At 37.4% G+C, this 20936-nt stretch overlaps 1 protein-coding gene across 3 annotated transcripts in view; it reads left to right on the forward strand.

Annotated features, from left to right (window-relative positions):
• Positions 1–20936, forward strand: part of ITPR2 (inositol 1,4,5-trisphosphate receptor type 2) — a 472019-nt gene that overhangs the window by 248883 nt on the left and 202200 nt on the right. For all 3 annotated transcript variants that reach the window (XM_025455430.3, XM_025455431.3, XM_049102671.1), the window contains 2 exons: positions 2094–2236; positions 7826–7934. In XM_025455430.3, the coding sequence (XP_025311215.1) occupies positions 2094–2236; positions 7826–7934 (252 nt within the window). The remainder of the gene's footprint in view (positions 1–2093; positions 2237–7825; positions 7935–20936) is intronic.

The following is a 20936-nucleotide window of genomic DNA, read 5'->3' on the forward strand; positions in this document are numbered from 1 at the left end:
CAGGAAATATAAATGTGGAATGTTCTAGCATATAAATGATATTAAAACCATGGACTTGGATGAGATTTCTCATACGAAAGGATCAGGAACTACTGGGAGTTGGTGAAGAAATGGTCAGGACATAGGTGGAAAATAGAGAAAGTGTGATGTCACAGAAGCCAAGAGCAAAAAGGTTTTGACAGCACAGAAACAGGTGTGTAAAATCCTTAGCAGTGGTTGGGTAAGACGAGCACAGCAAAGTAACCACTGGATTTGTTAATAGGGAGATGATTGCAACTAACTGGTACTCAACAGTAATGATTACATTCATAAGGAATAATATGTGGCCGGTATGTGTTAGAGGCTATTCTGTGTACTTCTCTTTAATCCTCACAGCAAACTCATGTGATTGTGAGGATCATTATCCTGACTTTTCACATGGAGAACTAACAAGTTAGAGAGATTACATAATTGGCCTATGATCAAAATAAAAACTGAAGACAGAATTCACACCATAGGAGCCTGAACACAATTTGTTTAGTAAATGAAATGAAGAGAGGTAAACTGAAAGATAGGCATATTTTAGCAGCATTTTATTAAATATGACCACATTTGATAAACATATTCTCTCACCACATTATATAATATCTAGTTTCCAACTTGTGTTATTACCTTCCCGGTAGTTTCTTTTAGCTGTCATCAGAAATTTCTCAGAAAGCTTATTAGAATAGTTGAAGTAGAAATGATCACTTTTGTTAAAAAGGGAAGAAAGAGTAAACAAGAGTTAACTCCTGAAATCTAGCCATAAGAGATCAAGAGAGATCTATGATGTTCTACCTGAAAGTAACAATAAGTGATTGGCAATCAGTTTTCTGCTGATCAAAATATATCACAGGTACGGCTGAATAAAATATTGCTTTATGTGAGAAGGTTTTTTTATGTCTTTTAACATAGTTATTTTAAAAACAAAAAAGGGATGCTTTAGTCATTACATTAAAGAATGCTCAGTAAATTGTCATTGCCCACAGATCGTTTTGGAAACATGTCAGTGAGAATACTTTCAGCTATAATTAACACAATTTTAACTATAAGTGGCTTAAACAATAAAAAACATATCATTGCACATAGCAAGGGATCTGCAGTTGGGGCTCTTTTCACATTGGTTAATAGCTCAACAGATCAGGACCCTAACATTGTTGGTCTGTTGGCCTTCAGCTTAAGGCTGGTTTCCAAAAGTCAGATGAGGGCTGCTTTACATTTTGGGTTCATATTCTTAAGCTGTCCTTAGAGCCGTAGGTAGTTTCAAAAGAGTTCACCCCTGCCTCCCCTAACCCACACCACTGCCTGCTCAGCTGGCATCACCCTGTGTCCTGTTAGCTAGGACTGTGCCACATAATCATGTCTAGACTAATCACTGGCAGGGAAACTAGAATGACCATGACTGGCTTAAACTAATCAACCATGACCCTAAGCTGAGGAGGCTCATTCTCCCAGAGGATGTTGCTGCCTAATTGAGAAACAACATGGGGATCCTATCAGCAAGGAGAAGGATGAAGAAAGGCTATTGGGTAGGTGACCAATAATGTCTATCAAAAAGATGTAATTTGAAATAGTATTAAATGTCATTGAACCTTTGTGAAGTGCTAATACTGCTTCAAAGAATATATCAAGGAATTTCCCCATTGGAAGATATGGTTCATTCCAGATGACCAGAAATACATATGGGATCTTTTTTTAAAGCTGTTCCTCAAGCATACCCCAATTTATTCTAATTTGCTAAATACCTATCATGTCTCCATTAAAATCCTGGATACTATAGGGCTTGTAGTAGTGACTTCACTGACTTTTCAACCTTGTATATATATTCTTAGAAATAATTATTCCTATCCACCTGTCTCTTATCTTATAAATGAAAAAGGTGACCCAAGCAGTACCATACAGAAAACCAGCTAACACACCTAAGGCACAGACACTTGATGCCATGGGAAGGGAGGGTATAGCTCTGAAATTCCCATGTCTTATATCTGGTTAGTATTCTTAGGCTTGTCATAATCTTCAAATGGTGAGATCTGCCTTGGGTCTTCATTTGGGTTCTCTTGTGCTTTATTCCTTAGGATGTAGTGGCCTCCTTGGAGCAACAGTTCAGCCCGATGATGCAGGCTGAATTCTCAGTGTTGGTTGATGTGTTGTACAGCCCAGAACTACTGTTCCCTGAGGGGAGTGATGCAAGAATAAGATGTGGCGCTTTCATGTCCAAGTAAGTGGGTATAATCTGAGATTCTACTAGAGTTACAAAACCAAGATGGCCTTTAACACATTTCTGCTTTTTAACTCTGCTGGTACATGATGACAATCCACAGAATATGTGAAAGATCTAACATCCATGTTAAAATATACTTCTAAAATTTTTAATTTGATTCAGTTGAAATTTTATTTTGGGAGGACCATGTTATATTTTACTAAAATTTACTGAAAATAAAATGTCGTTATTGGGCATGGAATAGCACATGAAATAATATTTTGATTCTAATTCATCTCTATTCCTTTCTAATTCCACTCACACTATGTGATGTGACCTTCAAAATGATTCCTGTTTAAAGTCACTTCTTTTCATTAATAGAGAGGAAGGAAGGGGAAATAGCATTTATTGAGGTCTTGCACAAACACTCTGAGAGATTGAAAGTTCAGCCTCATTTTAGCAGCAGGAAGGCTGAGGCATGTTTCAGGTGAAGCGCTGTGGCATCTCCGCCCAGCCCTCTGCCATGCCACTTTGACCATCTTCATCTGCAGCCTTCTCATCTACTTCTTTCACCATTTTTGTGGTATTGTCAGATCTAGTATAACTGATGTGTTTATCCCAGAATGTTTCCATTTTAGTGGTAAAAGAGCAATTCTCAAGGAAGAGCTGCAAGTTGTGAGAGAAACTGTAATTAGCTCCAGAAAAAGAGACATATCTGAATGTTGAGGGCACTCTGAGTGATTCGCTCAAGATGGCCAGTCAGAGGTACTTGTCTTCTTGGATGGAGAGTTGGAGAAGGCTGCCAACCCCTTTGACCATATCCATCACAGCTAATTCCTGCATGGCTGAGGATACTGCAACAACCCCCCCCCCCAAATCAACTCTGATGTGGGAGGCAAAAATGGAAGGACTAGGGGACACAAGAAGTGTGTTCCTTCCTTTTACCAGTTAAAGCTGGGATTTGGGGAGAGAAAACAAGAAATGGGGTGAGAACTGACAGTAGGAATCATGTTGAAGAATAGGCAGGGTTTCTGTATTATGACCAGAATTGTGGATGCTTAGTTCTAGACCCACTATGTCTTATGGGGATGAGGAAGAATGTGTTTGGACACTTGCCAGTCTTCTAATAAGAATTTTTAGTGAAGAGATCCAGAGTATCTGCAAAACTGATGATCATGGAAACCATTAGAAAAAAAAATAAGTAGAACTATTCACTAGTAATTCAGGATGAAAATAGGGCCTTTGAGAAATATTCTTTACCTCTTGTGGATGTATATCAATGCATAGAATGTGAATTAAAAACTGTGTAGTAAATGAGAATTGCAACTCCAGGAAATTAATATGATACTATGGATATATCCCAGAGACTTGATAGTCTAGGACAGGGGCTGGCAAACCCTGGGCTTCAGGGTAAATTGGACCTTTTGATCATTTTTTGGAGATAAAGTTTTATTGAAATACAGCTACACATTTTCATTCATATATTGTGTGTGGCTACTATTAGCTGTGTCACCTAGTTGTCACGGAGGTTACTGGGGGAGCCCACGAGACCTAAAATGTTTACTCTTTGGCTCCTTTAGGGAAAAAAAGTTTGCTGACTAGTGTCAAGAATTAGGCTGTCAATACAGCTGTTACTAGTTACATGTAGCTATTTAAATTAAAATTTAAATTAATAAAAATAAAATCTTCAGTTCCTCAGTTATGTTTGCCACATTTTAAGTGCTTAATTGCCAAATGTGGCTAGTGATCAACAAATTTGATAGCACAGATACAGAACATTTCAATGATTGCAAAAAAAGTTATATTGGATGACACTGGTCTAGTTAAAGATGTAGGTCTATGAAAAGATATAAAGTAACTCAAAATGCCAAGAAAATATTGGTCTGTGCTGAACATGTGCTAAAAGCAAATTTGTTGCAATACCAGGTAACTAAAAGGAGAAGAAATGGAGCAATATAATAGTGGGAACTTATTGCAGATATTACACTCAGATGGGGAAAAAAAAAGATGTCACATACTTTAGTGGTTAGAGAAGAGATTTTTGTGCTATTATGATTGTAGTATGGCCAACGGCTCAGGAATGTCTGTTTTCTGCTCTAGTGCCTATCCTGCTCCTTCCTTAACTCTGTGAAGAACCAAGGGTTTTATTTGCAAGAATATCTAATAAAATGAGAATCCAACTTTATTAATAGCTATGCAAGGGGCCTTGTATTACTGCGCAGAGCTCTCTGGTAAAGCTTAGCTGGAGAATAGAGCTTAGGTCCAGAGGCCTTATTGGGCCTCTGACTTCCTGAAATGAATTTAATTTTTGGAACTTGTTGACTCAGATGGGTCTGCTGGAGAATGTGAGGGATAGATCCCAGGAAAGATCCCAAATTCGCATATCTACTTTGTCACATAAATTGAGAGAGAAGAGAATAAAGAGAGAATAAGTCAATGTGGGTGTTAACCTGTAAGGCATCTGGTTACAATCTATTCAAATTAGCACTTACTCCTCCCTTATGAAGGATAATCCCAGAGTTTATCAAACTGTGGGATGTGATTCATTTATGGGTTTAAAGATTAATTTAGGGAGGAGAGACAACCATTAATTTAAAAAATGAATTGAGAAATAAAAATAAACATAAAAATCAGAGTACATCTCATACAGTAACTTTTGTGTTAGTTTAATACACTACACACATGTATTTATATGGTAAGTTGTTTTGTGCAACTTATTTTTTACTTAGATGATAGAAAACATATTAGAAGGCCACAGATTTTACTCAACTGGGATATCATGTAAGGGATGAATACCTTTTATAATACCCTAGCAAATAGTATTCACCATCATGCTTGATATTTTCACATGGTTAGTGAATGAAGTATTTATCTAAAGAAAAGTTAAAGAAAATTAAAATAGGGGATCCCTGGGTGGCGCAGTGGTTTGGCGCCTGCCTTTGGCCCAGGGCGCGATCCTGGAGACCCGGGATCGAATCCCACATTGGGCTCTCGGTGCATGGAGCCTGCTTCTCCCTCTGCCTGTGTCTCTGCCACTCTCTCTCTCTCTCTGTGACTATCATAAATAATAAATAAAAAAAAATAAAAAAAATTTTAAATAAAAAAAAAATTAAAATAGCCTGAGGGGGGAAAATCAAAGGAAATTTATGAAGCTCATGAAAACTATGTTCATGCCTTAAAGGACTATCATGCAAGAGAAAGGACCAATAGCAAAAGTTTCAGGAAAGCAGGTGTTTTCCTTGCAAGGAGAACTCTATAACAGTTATTCTGCTGGCTGAACCTGACCACGTGGATATAGAACACCTTGCCCGGAGTTCACATGTCTGAAAGGAAATCACTGTTCCTTCACTGTATGCTACTCTTTCAGCATGACGTGGGTATCACTTAAAAGTATTACTATCTATTTACTCACCCTGTCCATAAATTTCAAGTGTCTTCATCTTCCCTTCCTCCTCCTCTTCCGCTTCTGATTTGTCATTACTTGCCAAGTCCTGGCTATTTTATTTCTATATGGCTTCCTGGATGATTACTCCATCACATGCTCTGTTCATCCCTTGCCTGTTCTTACTCTTCTGGGTCATCTTTCACATGTAGGCAGGGTCATTTGGGTCCTTTAAAATAGAAGTCCTCTGTGTTCAATAGACCAAATTCCAGACTCTTTAGTGTAATATTCCCAGTTCCTCCTTTTCAGATTGCATCTCTCTCCCCCCCCTTTTTTTTTAAAGATTTTATTTATCCAATCATGAGAGAAGCAGAGAGAGAGACAGAGACATAGGCAGAGGGAGAAGCAGGCTCCCAGCACGGATCCTGATGTGGGACTCGATCCCAGGACCTCGGGATCATGACGTGAGCCAAAGGCAGACACTCAACCACGGAGCTACCCAGGCACCCAGATTGCATCTCTTATAACTCTGTTCTTTCATTCTTCATGTGCCAGCTTGTTAACTGGCAATCAGAATACTTAGCATTTCCTGGACAGGAAGGTCAGCTTTCTGCCTCTGCCCTTTGTTCATATTGTTCCCTTTGGAAGGATGCCTTCTCTCTCCACCTCTCCCTGCCAGGTGAAATCTTCATCATTAAAAGTTATCTCTTCACTGAAACCTCTGATCAACCCTAGAAAGTTTCTACAGCAGAATGTAGTAGATTATGGCATTTGCCTTTACCTATGTTGTAATACTTATCATATCATGTAAGAGGTGTCTGTGTGGGGACTCTCTTCACAGTAACTCTGAGACTTAAGAGATTAGTAAATAGATCATGTCACCACAGAATGGTGCTTCACACCCTTGGCTTTGTGGTAAGATGGACATAGGTCTATTTCCAGATCCCACCACTTAATGATTGTGTATCTACAGGCAAGTTGCTTTATCTCTCTGGACCTCTGTTTTCTCATGAGCTCAATAGTAGAACCTGTAGCATTGGCTTGTTGTGAGGATGAATTGAGAGAATCCATGGGAAGTCCTAGTACTTCACCTTGACACCTGATATGCACTGACTAGTCATTATCTAGTGAAAGCTTACTTTTCCTCAGTGTTATGTCCCATAGTAATCCCATTATGTCATTGAAATGGGACCATTCCATTGTGCTTGACATCATTCTGGTTTTCTAGGAAGACACATCTCACAGGGTCATTGTGAGAATCAGCTTTTTCAGAGTTATATACGATAAGCTATGCATTCTGATTATAAACATTTTACTTAATTTTGAGTTCTTTAGGATGGTATATAGCTACGATCCTCATACTTTTCTCCTGGCAAAACACCAGTGCAAAGAGTACCACTATAAAATCAGAATTTTTGCCCAAATTATAGTAAAAATAGTATGTGGATAGACTGTCTTGATATTACTTTGTTGTTGTTGGGGTTTTTTGCCCTTAATCACATAACTGCTTGTTTCTACCAAGCCCTAGTAGGGAAAAATAGCACATTATTATTATTTTTTATTTTTTTAAAGATTTTATTTATTTATTCATGAGAATACACATAGAGAGGAGAGAGAGAGAGAGGCAGAGACACAGGCAGAGGGAGAAGCAGGCTCCATGCAGGGAGCCTGACGTGGGGACTCGATCCCGGGTCTCCAGGATCACACCCTGGGCTGCAGGCGGCGCTAAACCGCTGAGCCACCAGGGCTGCCCAGCACATTATTATTAATGGAAACTGGAAAGCAGCCCATTATCTAAGGTTGCAATGTTGTATACCGCTACTTAGCCTATGTAATTAAGGTAATATAGCCTATAGAAAATGATATAGTATAATACAATATAATATGCTGCAAATATTCATATTTCTCTACTAGTAAATTTGTTTTAGTTTATATGATGGGATTGAAGATAATTAGTGTCTCATTGTCTTTTAGTGTATTGTGTCCCATTAAAAGTATGCTACTTGAATAAATTTTAAAACAATGAGATATACTGCCTGGAAAGCAAAGGATATTTTATATTAAAAGTCTGTGAGCTGAAGTGTAATTTTAAAAGTTTTGAAAATATCATGTTTACTTCATATTTTCAAATAATAGCCTGACTTTTTTCCCTCTAGTATATGATGTTAGTATATAGCCTGAAGACAAAGCACTGTTGTATTTAAGATTTAATATTCTGCTTTAAGGTTGATTAATCATACAAAGAAACTAATGGAGAAAGAAGAAAAGCTGTGCATTAAAATTCTTCAGACTTTACGAGAAATGCTAGAGAAGAAAGACAGCTTTGTGGAAGAGGTATTTTTTTTAAATTTTAGTATTTGAAAATAAAGTAGAGTTTCTAGTATACTGTAACCAATGAATTACATAGGCTATGAGATGATTGCTTGTATTACATATTGATGGCATGTGTACTTAGATGAATTAGATAATTTCAGTTTGTATGGTATTCATCTTTCATGTCTGCTTTGAATTGAGAAAAAACTAAGATTGGAATGGCTCAAGTATTTGGCTCATTTGTTTTATGATATTTTATCTTGAATATGTATATTTTTCTCATAGAGACCAAATGACCTTTTCTACAATGAACAACTGAGATTCATTATTAAAATTCTCTATAACGTTCTCTGCATATTGAAATGGTCTATGTGTTTGGGCATATGTGATCTTTTATTGTAAATATGTGTCCACTTCATTTTCTATAGTATTGTGCCAGGTAATGTAAAATAATGCTATTGTTTTGTAAGTGGAATAGTAAGTTTCTATTCTTACCTATATAAATTTAAGTATTGCACAAATGATTTTCAGGGAATATAACTTATAGATAATAATTGTCATTCTGTTATTAAAAATGACAGCTCAGGTGCTCATTAAGAGATAGCTAGCAGCATGTTTAATACCCAAGGTGATACACTTAAATATAAAATATAAATCTAGTGAGCTGGGTTTTTTGTTTTTTATTTCTTTTTTTTTTTAGCTAGCTACCTATCCTTTTATGTTAGATATCAAACAAAATTTGTATCATGTTCCTTAATAACTTTTGGTCTGATTCTGTAAATACTAATCATCTGATATGTTTAAAATTGGAAGAATTTTGTTTATTAATTTATGTATATGCTATCTAATTCTAAAAAGATCGCAGTGGTAGGTTTTATTTTTAAATTTAATCTTATAGAAAGAAATGCAATGGAATCTTGGCTATTAATAGAGGGGGCATCACTTCAAAATACTTCATTTGAATCAGACGCTTGCTTTATAATCAAAATGACTTTTGCTTTGCATTAGTTCTCTTCATCATTTAAAATATGTTTAGGAAGCAAATTACAGAAATAAAAGTGGTCACTGCGATTTTGGCAAATGTTTCTATGACATAGGACTCAAGAAAAATGCTTATAAATCTGAGTTTTTGGTATGCTTGTAAAAAATGGTAAATTTCAGACTTTTTTATTGTCTTTCTCTGGTTACTTAAAATACTGCTAAAGATGGTTTGATTTTAATTGAAGTACTGGATCCTAAAACAGGAAAATGGTGTCAATAAGGATTTTTGACAGAAGAATGAGGTTTACAATAATAGCTTGTGCTTAACCGGAGGTACATAAGAGTTCCAATTTTGTGTAACAGATTATTATTGAACCACTCTAAAGGAAAAGAAGAAAGAAATAAAGTAAGATTTTACTTTGACTAGTCAAGAGTATTAGAATGTATCTCCCAAACCACCCTAGAATAAATCATACTGGCACTTGTTTCTCCTTTCCATTTCCATTGCTATCATTCATTCAGGGTTTCATTATTTCTTGCCTAGAAAACTCCAGTAGTACACCTCTCTGAGACAGAGCTTGAAAGAAGGCAGAACTGCTGTTTTCAAAAGTCCAAGAAGCATCATTCTCATATAATATTGATGTGAACGGCACCACCAGGACATGGCCCTTAGGGAAGAGTTAAGATGAAAAAGGCTAGTTGGGGTTATTCACTAAGTCAAACACACTTACTATGAACAGTATTTAACGTTGGTATTGTTTCTGGGCACCGGGGATGAAAGGATAAATGACACAACATGCCAGGGGCCACTGTGGGATATAATTCACATGCTAGTGGACTCTTGGAATATAGTCTGCAAAGATCATAAGAGTCTTCCAGAAAGAGTCAGGGGCTCTGCACTACCTTGGTGTTCCAGACCCTTCATTATGTCTCCAGTGCTTTTTGCCTCCATTAGTCCTCATCCATTAGCCTCCAGAAATCTGTATTGTTGGGTGCCTCAAATGTGCCACAGGCTTATCCTGCACTGAACCTTGCTACCTTTGGAATCATGTATTGCTAAAATCCAAACAAACCTCAATAACCCCTAGTGTTATCTTTGTGGAGTAGCTCTAATGGGGAGTACTTATCAGTTGTTCCAGCCAGGTGTGATTATTTTCTCAATAGAATTACCAAAATACTTTGTACCTCTCTTTTATGATGCTTCAGGCTATTTCTGAGTACTTAGTCCAAGCATTTATAAAGGATGTCATTGAGACCCAGAGACATTATATGATTTGTCGTAGGTCACACAGCAAATGCCAGACCAGGACTTAGCTCAATTGTTCATGTCAGTGGAGGGGAGTCTAGGTGAAATGGCACTGGGTAGCAGGTTCAGAAACTCGTCAGAGGTATTTTACAACTCATGGTGTGCTCTCGGAAAAAACCCTGATTATCAGTAGCAGGATTATAGGTGTCTGAGTTTTCATGATTGTATTAGTTTTCCATTTACCAAGAGTTTAGTGGTTTAAAAACCACACAGATTTATTGTCTTACAGTTTTGGAGATAAGAACCCTAAAATCAAGGTATTGGTAGGAGTATGTTTTATCTGGAGACTCTAAGGGAGATGTTTTCTTTGCCTCTTCTAGATTCTTGAGGCCTCCTTCATTCCTTGGCTCGTGACTCAGTTCTCCATATTCGAAGCCAGCAGCATAGCATCTTCCAACCCCACCACTGTTCTCTCACTCATACACACACACACACACACACACACACACATTGCATTGTCACACCTCCTTCTCTTACTCTGACCCTTCTGCCTCTCTCTTGTACTTACACGTATATTGGACCCACCTAGATATTTCTGTCTACTCTATCTCAAGATTCTTCACCATACTTGCAAAGTCCTTTTGCCATGTAAAGTAATACATTCACTGGTTCTTGTAGTTAGGGCATAGGCATAGTTGGGGCAGGCCACCATTCAGTCTATCACAATGATTCTTTTACTGGTAGTGAGAAATGGTATGTAGTATGTAGATGGAGAGTTTACATGTGGCTGATTAAAATCGCTATGTAGGACACTTTAAATGTAAATGAATGTAACACAAAATAAATATATAACATAAAAAACTTACAAATGTGGAGACACCCAGAATGGCATTAAGTCACAGAGGGAACTAATATCTGGTTGTGTAATAACTGGATTTCTACCACCAACAGGTTTTCTGTGTTCAAAGCATTTCCAAAAGATCTCTCAGAAGTAAATCAAAATACAGAAATCACACTGGGATACTAGGGTTTTTCACACTAGCTATGCTAATACAGGTTTTCCCTGCTATCCCAAAGTGGAGTGTTCCTATAAAACCTTTCACAGGCCAAAATGGTATAAAGCAAATAAGTGATTACCATTAATGTAAATGGAAAATTTTTATGTATTCCTAGACCTAAGATAAAACCTCTCAGGCATTTCTGATACCTTGGGACACATCTTGCTAACAAATGCCCAGAATAAATGAAGATAAAGCAGAGGTGTTCACAGACACAGTTCAAAGCTCTGGTGGCTTGATGCTGAGATGCTTAGTGTGGTTTTCAGGGAAGGAACTTGGGGACACTGCTCTCGCTGCTAGGTTTGCTCGCTGCCTCCATCATGGCTCTGTGGCAAAACCAAAGATAAGTGACATTTTTGCTTTTTGCCTTTTTTAAAATAAAAGTGAAAATCTTCAGATTTCTTTCAGTTAGCAAAAACAGGTACTAATGTAGGTCTTTTGTAAAGTGAATTTTTCAGAAGCATGGGGATATATTTCAGACTCCACCTACTTAAATTTAAAACCTCAAAAAAATCACCATTTACATTTATGTTTCTTTGGTTTCCAATATCAGAAGTTGTGTATGTTTCTGTGGCTGGCAAAATTAAAAAAAAATAGAGCAAGAAGCATAACTTTACTTCATGGTTGAACCAGATGCCTTTTGAAACAATTTCCAACTTTAAGATCCCAGTTTTTAAATTTTGTTTGCCTTAAGTAAAATCATCATGTAACTACATTTTATCTGGTATTTAGTCAATTATTTTAAAAGCATTTATAATTTATAATACTTGGATTGCAGTTCCTAGATGAATTTCACTCAATATTTTCTCCCTTGTTCATGTTTCTTAGTTTGTGCCAAAAGTTTGAGAGATAAGATGTGGTTGGGCAGTATCTTGAAGTGTCTCAGTAGAATAATATAAGTAGATGAGAATTTAATTTTCTGTTATTCATGCCTGTGTGTGAATCATCTTGTGATCAAAGATGTACTATATGTCATTACTATAAATTATAGTATTTAGTTTTATTGAAGGATATAACGTGAAAATTGTATATAAAAAGTCCTTAAGGGGAAAAATTACCAGTTTAATAAGAAATTCCATATAATGATTGTTAGTTTAGGTGCTTCTGGTAGGAAAGCAAAAAATTACAGAGGATATAATTCTAACAACCTTAAAGGTTAGTATTCCTTTGGGATTGGTCATATTTAAAAGGCTTTTTCTAGGTAACAACAGCAAGCCTGTTTATTTGCATTAAATATATATATATATATATATATATATATATACTAACAATTTGGAAGGGAAAAGGAAGAGAAGGAATGGTTTAAAATGGCCTTAGGACAGTATGATTTCAAATGTTCTCAATCCTGAAAGCCATTTTGTCCCACTCTTATTTCTATGACCTGTCTACCACAAGAAAGGAAAACCTGATAGGACATGTGTACTGTTGAACAAAGTGGTATGATTATAGCACCACACCATTGTTTTGTGTATTTTTAAAGACCTTTTAGATCCAGATCTGAGTAAAAGTTTACCTGACGTAGTAACGGAGGTATAAGCTATGCCAGTTGGATAGAGGTGGGCTGATAAAGAGAAGCAGGGGACAAGAAGATTGTGTTCAGAGGATTGGTTTGGTTTTAAGGATTTTTTTCCTTCATCTTATACTCTTTGATGTACATGCCCATTAAGATTTATAGAGCATTGCAAATTATTCCTCTCATAAAAGAGAAAAATGTATATAAATTATAAATATAGATGTCTATAAGCTCTGCCTCTAAATATATAACATTTGTAGTTTCTGTACTTTAGAAATGGAAAAGATAAAAAAAAAAAAGAAATGGAAAAGATAATGAGTACTGAAAATATTCACTCATAACCTGTGGAACTGGTAATGTAAAGGTACTTTCCTTCTACTGGAGTCAGAGAAGTTGACCTATTTAGAATGCCAATCATAATTTCCCCATAGAATATTTTGCTATGTATTCATAAATTACACTGACATACATATGATCTACAGGACAACAAAGATATTTCAGTCAAATTCAATATTCTTAAAATGTTCAGGTTGCAATGCTATATATCCTTGGAATTAATGGAAACTGCCTGTATAATAGTTATGGAGTGGTTTTAATAACTGATTTTATAAAGTGGTAGCTAGCTTTATCAGGAGCTTACTATATATCAGATACTGACCCAGATCCTTTATATGTATTATCTGACTTTCATCTTTAAGCCCATGTAATAGGAGGCTTTATTACCTCCTTTTTACTAGTGAATAAACAGGTATAGAGTTTAAGGTCACACATCCAACAGGTGGAAGAGAGCTGGTATCCCAGCCCAAACATTTTGACTCTTGAGCTCACACTCTTAATGAGCATATTAGAGCCAACCAGGATATGTGACTTGTAATCGTAACCTTTTATTTGCTCAGATATTCAGCTAAATAAATGAAGAGTTCTTTGATTTTACTCTTAATAAAATTCGCATACATATGTACTAGGAAGCATAAACCATTTATTTAGTGGGCTGCTAAGGAAAAGGCTTGAGATTTTAGACCAAGTAAATTGGGAATTGTATGAGGGAACGATATGACACAATAGTTGTAGGATTTTTCAAGAATATTGTTACAGACCTACGGATCAGTATCAGAGCTCCCCACATCCTACCCTGTGATCATGGTCTGAGCTGTTGGTACCCTGCATATTAGATTTAAAAGTTCTAAACAATACTTTATAAGATGACCATCATAGGCAGCCCCTTGTGGAATTGTGGCATTCAACAAACAGCACAACATCTAATTGAGAGCTGTGATCTTTACAAATGCCCAAGTGGGGTAGGTGGTATTTACACACCGAGGAGTGATGGCGGATAGAGGCTTCTTGATTTAAAACTTGGTATCTGGAGTGATATGAAATAAAGGTCTTTAAGAAATGATGCCTTCAGTTATTTTTAAGATACCTTCCATCAATTTTTTTTTAATTCTGTCAGCTTAGTTAATGAGAATTTATTCTTTTCCTCAGCAGAAAAAAAAATCATTGTAACTAATCTTTTATTTCTGATTTTGAGGAGCAGCAAAAAAGAATAAGCCAGAATTATACTAAGGAACTTACCTCCTACATCAAATATACAGACCTGTCAGTCTCGGCAGTAATCCCGTTGTTGCAAATTTGTAAATTGTATCAAGCTCCTCTTGTCATAAGAGTCTGTGCAGAATCATTCACCTTCCATGCATATACTCATTTCACTTTCTAGCAGACAAACATATTTAAGTAGAATTGCTATACAGAGTGCACAGTAGCTTAAGAATTTGATAATAACTGTTTTGCTAAGGGAAAATAAATTTCAGTTTTTAGCATCAGCTGCATTTTGTAGACTTTCTTATTAAATACACTTTAGAGGTGAGTGCGTTTTTTTTTCAATGTTCTAATGCTGTTTTAAACTAGATAAAATAAGTGTTTTTGCAAACGTGCTTTTTTAATCGTTTGTATAGTGTGTGTGTGTGTGTGTGTGTGTGTGTGTGTGTGTTGTTTAAGTTTAGGTAACGAAATGGCTGGAAATACGAAAGTAAGTTGATGTCCCCTTACAGTAAGAGATCTGTTTTAGAAACATAATTAATATACTTTCACTTTGGGATCTTATTTTATGTTTTTATCCAGACAAGAAGACTGTGACTGTTAAGGTGGAAATAAAAGCAAACATTTTTTGAAATTTATTTCTTTCAGTTGCTGAGCTGGCTGGTCACTTGTTAAGCCATAAAATCGCTGAATTTACCAGATTGTAGTCTTTGTAACCTCTTTATTGCAACAATTTACAAAGTTCTTTACTACCTCTTGCCTCTCCTTTTCCATTTTAAAATATGACCTGGTATCATCATTGCCTCATCGGTTTTTTTGAGATATGCTGTGATTCTGTAGAGATCAATGACTAAAAAGATCATGATGAAAATATTATCATCAGTATTCAAAGATTAGTCAACCATTCATTGTCACTAGTTTGTGATTGTAGGTGAAAAATGGTATTGTGATTGAAGAAAACGAAGAACAAAAAGAAAACCACATGCAAATTAATATATTATGAAATTATGATATTAGTTCCTTCCAGCTAAATCTAAGTTAAACCTCTTTTTAGGAAGCATGCCATGATTATTTTCTTTTAACTTCCTGTTATTCTAGTTTGTAATCATTTCAGCACTTATAAAATCATCTTATTAACATCAGCCTTTTTTTTTAAGATTTTATCTTTTGTCTACTTATTCATGAGAGACACAGAGAGAGCGAGAAAGAGGCAGAGATACAGGCAGAGGGAGAAGCAGGCTCCATGCAGGGAGCCTGATGTGGGACTCGATCCTGGGACTCCAGGATCAGGCCCTGGGCTGAAGGTGGTGCTAAACCGCTAGAGCCACCCAGGCTGCCCGAGATAACATCACCCTTTTAATATCGATTTAATTATGAAGAGTTTCTTTGCTGTATGTTATTTTACATAAAGTAGAACCTCCTCAAAGGTCTGATGCATAAGATGAAGAAATGTCCAGAAGGCCTTTCAATGCTGAGGTTCTACGAGTTCTGCATTTCTCTTTGGTCCCACTCCATTCTCCATAAAATGCTGTACCTAGTGAGGGCGAAGACTAATGATCCTATTCGCTGGGAGTATTCCCACTGTCTAGTGTTGTCCCCTGTGCAAAGTTATTGTTCAGTAAGTGTTTGTGGACTGACCTATTTACACATGGTAGAAATAAATGTTACCAACTCTCTGCAAGTACTATACATTGACCTTCGGTAGTGGTATCCAAAAAGTAGCTTCTAGAATTATCACTTCAAGTTCCACTTTCCATCTCCTTGCAGTCCAGGAAATGGCAGATTTCTTGATACTTAGCATGCAGAGTTGGGCCAGCAGTGGACAGAGGGATGGCATAGAGAGATGATGAGGAGATTATCTTGCAGAAAGCACATTGTTGGATGGACTGTGCGGTCCTTGTTACTGTCAACTTGGAAAGCAAAAGGGGAAGGAGTGGAGGTCCCACAGTGATGGTGGGAGCTCAGCCAAGGGAGGCTGCAACAGAGGAAGGATGACCAGATCTAAAAGCAGGAAAATGGGAGGAAGGCTCCAGCGCCTGGGCTTTTCTTTCAGGAACGACTGAAAGGACCCTGGGAAGAACTAGGGAGTGACTCAGGCTGCAGAAGGAGGAAAAGCTCACTGTTAAACCAGGGGAATGAGGTAGCAGCTGGGACTCTGGAGAGAAGAGAGGGCCTAGACATCCAAACCAGCACCCGAGTCAGCTTAGCTAGAGTAATAGCTGAAGTGTCCAGCTTTGATCTCGAGTAGCATCAGGATCTCCTGCCACAGGGAAGGAAGGTTGGTGTTTGGAGCTGGTTTGGTTGTTCCTGTTGTAAGAAGGAAAAGGTACTTGGAAAGTTCATGAAGCAGTTTGGGCCTGATAATGTTTCATCTTTCTATCTGTACATTCATTTCTGGTCTACTATTTGCACAGATCCTCAGACAGGGAATATATAATCTGGTATGTGAGGTATTAAAGCTACATTATTATTATTATTATTATTATTATTATTATTATTATTAATGTTACTTAACTTTGTTGACTGTGGAACTCTAGAGAAGCAATTTACAGAGCAATTATGTGTATGCTCTTGGGTCCTCATTGTAACTCTCTGAGATAGAAAAGTATTTTTTAATCTTCATTTTATAAGAAGATTGAGGTGGAGAGGGTAAAATGATCTAGTAAGAACCATAGTAGATCTAGTAAGAACCAAGTGTTCTGAATAACTGACAGAACAGGGATGTGAATCAAAGTTTTCTGAGTCTGCTCTGCACTTGAAGTTTTTCCGCATGGGAGAGAATTAAATAATGCTGGGGGAAATAAATGATAATTTAAATTTGCTTTTACTTTTTGAAACCACCTCTTTGAGATTTTTACTTATTTTACAGGAATTTGAATCTGAAGGTTCAAGAAATCGTAAAATAAAAATTAAAAAAAGAAATGTATTCTTTAAACAAAGATTTATTTATTTATTTGAGGGGGGGCGGAGAGAAGGAATCTTCAAGCCAACTCCCCACTGAGTGTGGAGCCCAATGCAATAGTTGATCTCATAACCTGAGATCATGACATGAGCTGAAACCAAAGTCAAATGCTTAACTGACTGAGCCACCCAGGTGCCCCAGGGAAATATATTCTTATCCACCTTTAGGTACATGCACTAAGAAATAGTAACAGCTAACACTTTTATGATGTTTACTGTTATAAAAACCAGATGCTTGCATAAAAGAGTTAGAATGTTACTTCATTTAGCCCTATAACAACATATTGAGAAAATTGTAGTATAGAAAGGTTAAGGATCTAGACCAAGGTCACACAGAAAAAAAAAAAAAGGGATGAAAACTCAGGGTGTCTAGCTCCAGTGCCCATGTTTACCATCATTACATATTCTTTTCTAGGATCAATTTTTTATTCTCTTTTGGGATCAATTTACAAAGCTGTAGGACTGTCACCCATGGCTTTCAAAGGAAAATGACTTTCCTGTTTAAAATAACACAACAAACCTTAAGATATTTTTTTGTGTGTAATGATTTTGAACATCTATTGTTTACTGATTTTTTTTCAGAGTAAGCTCAGTTTTTGCACATTCTGTCTGCTGCTTGAAAATCTCAAGCATTTTTAATAAATCCTAGTTACGATGAAACAACACACGTTTTGAATATTTGCAGATTGCTCAGTGTATTGCTCAGTATTAGGTTTATCTTTACTTGGTTGTTCCTAACCTTTGGCTGAATTTTTTTTAAAGATTTTATTTATTCATTCATGAGAGACACAGAGAGAAGGGCAGAGACCCAGACAGAGGGAGAAGCAGGCTTCCTGTGGAGAGCCCAATATGGGACTCAATCGCAGGACTCCAGGATCCCGAACTGAACCAAAGGCAGATGTTAAACCACTGAGCTACTACCCAGGCATCCCTGGCTGAAATTTTCATTAAAACTCAAATTATAGACTATACTATTTCTGTTATGTAATAGAGAAAACCAGTATGATGTGTTAATGAACACAACGCAGCAACTTGGTCTAATGAGTTGGTGGCCCAAAATCTAAATGAGGACATGTGGACAATCATAATCAGATCAAATGCTTTTAATTGATATCAGATAGATGGTGCAATGTTGAAGATAGTGACTCACAAGACTTGTATTTAAATTCCATCCCAAGAATTACATTGATTTCACTTTCTCTCAAAATATCAGAGTGTGATAATCAGAGAAGTGCTTGCCAAAAGGTAGGTGCTAACCAGCAATAATCTCAAACTTGGGCATACCTTTGAGAAGGATGCTTGCTTTAGGCTTTTCACCCCCTACTCACCTACCACCACGGTGTGTGTAGTCATTTATTCATCTGTTCATTCGCCAAATAGGCTGCCCTGTATGCAGACTGGCTAAGAGTCCCTTATCCCCTTGGTAGTTAGTACCGCTGGCTACTAGCCCCATCGCTCACTCTCTTGAGAGAGACTGTTGATGATCAATTCTATCACACTTTTACCATTCAGTGCACAAAGTGTAAGCACAAGATCCCTCCAGTCCTCCCCTGTGTAGCCATGGCTTTCCATATTTCCATGCCCTGATGCTGCCATATCTTTCCTCCTCAGTCCCCCAGGCTCTTCCTGTCTTGCTCTGTCCTGTTCTGCAAATGGTCCTGTGTCCTTAACTTCTCCAAGTGTTCCCTCCACCTTCTTGCTCTTACTGAAGACTCCCTCTTCCTTAAGGCCTCCCTGCCTTCTCAGCAGCTCTGTCCAGTGGAGTTGCTTTCTCTCTCATGTGAAGAGACTTTGTGTCCTGTTACTTCTCATTGTTACTTGTAGCCTGATTCCTCTGCCCTCTTTTAAATTCTGAATCTCCTTTGAGGGTAAGGCTTCTTTTTTTAATTTAAAATTTTTATTTATTTATTTATTTGAGAGAGAGAGAGAGAGAGAGCATGAGCAGGACGAGGGACAGAGAGGGAGAAGCAGACTCCCTGCTCAGCAGGGAGGCCAAGGCAGGGCTCAATCCCAGGATTCCAGGATCATGACCTTAGCCGAAGGCAGATGCTTAACTAACTGAGCCACCCAGGTGCCCTGAGGTTAAGGCTCTTTGTGTCACCCTGGCATCTACCAACAACCCAGTCATTCCCGTTTATCCATCCAAGACTTTGGAACCTGTCTCCTATTCTGTGTCTTGGTTCCCAGACCTATTATCATCAGAGGTGACTCTAGTCCTCATGGGCCATGTAGCCAATGTGCTGGCTGCTCAGGCCCTTGCCCTCTGTAACTACACTGGCCTTCTTATCACCATGTCCATCACCCACTTCTTCTGTACCACCTTGGAAGTGTTCATCACCAGGAACTGCTTCTTTTCCACAGTAGCCAATTCAGGCATCCCACTGGCTGACCTTTACTTTTCCCCATTCAGCTTGCTTGTTGGGCTACATCTGTTATGACTGTCCTCTTACTTAAACAGATCCATTGACCCCTGTGAGGTCCCACTTGTTCAATTTGCACCCTTCCTCTGCTTATCAACCTGAGATTTCGTAGTCATAAGCCCAAGGACTGAGCAGCTGTTTTAAGATGGGTCACTAACAAAGAGTCCCAACAAAACAGCGTGGATGAGGGGAGAGATGCTTTTTCCTAAGAGAATCAGAATATTGTTGCAAAAAGTTAGGAGAAAGGATGCCCAGCAGGCCAAGACACCACCAATGACCACACCGATTTCTTCTGCAATTTCTTCCTGACAGAGTTATTTAGATGATCTGAGTTATTTGGCTCGTTTTCTGTTCATGTTCCACCTCGACTGTGTATGCCACCTCTTTCCAACTGAAACCAGAAATCTTGGCTCAAAGTTCCCTTACAAAAAAAGCTTCTACTTCACTATATACACAGGCACTCTGTGTTCTCCAAAATTGAAATGACTGAGGATATCTTTTCTCAAGGCTGAGAAAACATATGGACGAGAGTATGCTACTTCTCATAGTCTGCAGCCTTTTGACAAGACATCTGCTACAACATTTTTTGTTCTTGGATCATGGACTGTTGTTTGCCAATTGTTTTCATAAATATTAATCCTTGAAATCTTGACTGACATATAAGTTGTTCTTTTTGGATTCTTTTCTTCTTTATATGCACCATCTTTAAATAATTGTGTCACAATATAATAAACAAGGGTTTTCTTATGAAAAATGCCTATTTTAAAATTGAAGACTAAAATTTCTAATTCAAAAACTTGTTTTCTCCTTTTTTTTTCTTCATATTTGAGTTCTCTTTGCTTTGCCTTTACTTAACTAGATTTATTGCTGATGGAATACTGCTCTTGCATTCATTTTGCAGTGTTTCGCTTCAGCTCTTAGAAGTTCCTTAGGAAGACACTTAAATTTAACTTCCCCAAGTACTCGACTGATTTAGTCCCAAGGTAGTTAACTATTCCTTCTCAGCCTGAAATTAGGAGCTTTAGAGCTGGGTCGGGATTTTTTTTTTTTTTTTTTTTAAGATTTAGTTACTTATTTAGGAGAGAAAGAGCAAGAGAAATTCAGAACACAAACAGGGGAAGGGGTAAAGGGGGAGGGAGACAAGTAGACTCCCCGCTGAGCAAGAAGTCCAACACGGGGCTCTATCCCAAGACCCTAATAAGATCATGACCTGAGCCACAATTAAGAGTTGGACACTTAACTGAACCACCCAGGCACCCCAAGTTGGGTCAGGATTTTGAACTGGACTATGAATTGCCTATTTAA

Source organism: Canis lupus, chromosome 27 (assembly GCF_003254725.2).
Source record: "Canis lupus dingo isolate Sandy chromosome 27, ASM325472v2, whole genome shotgun sequence".
Classification (NCBI taxonomy): Eukaryota; Metazoa; Chordata; class Mammalia; order Carnivora; family Canidae; genus Canis; species Canis lupus.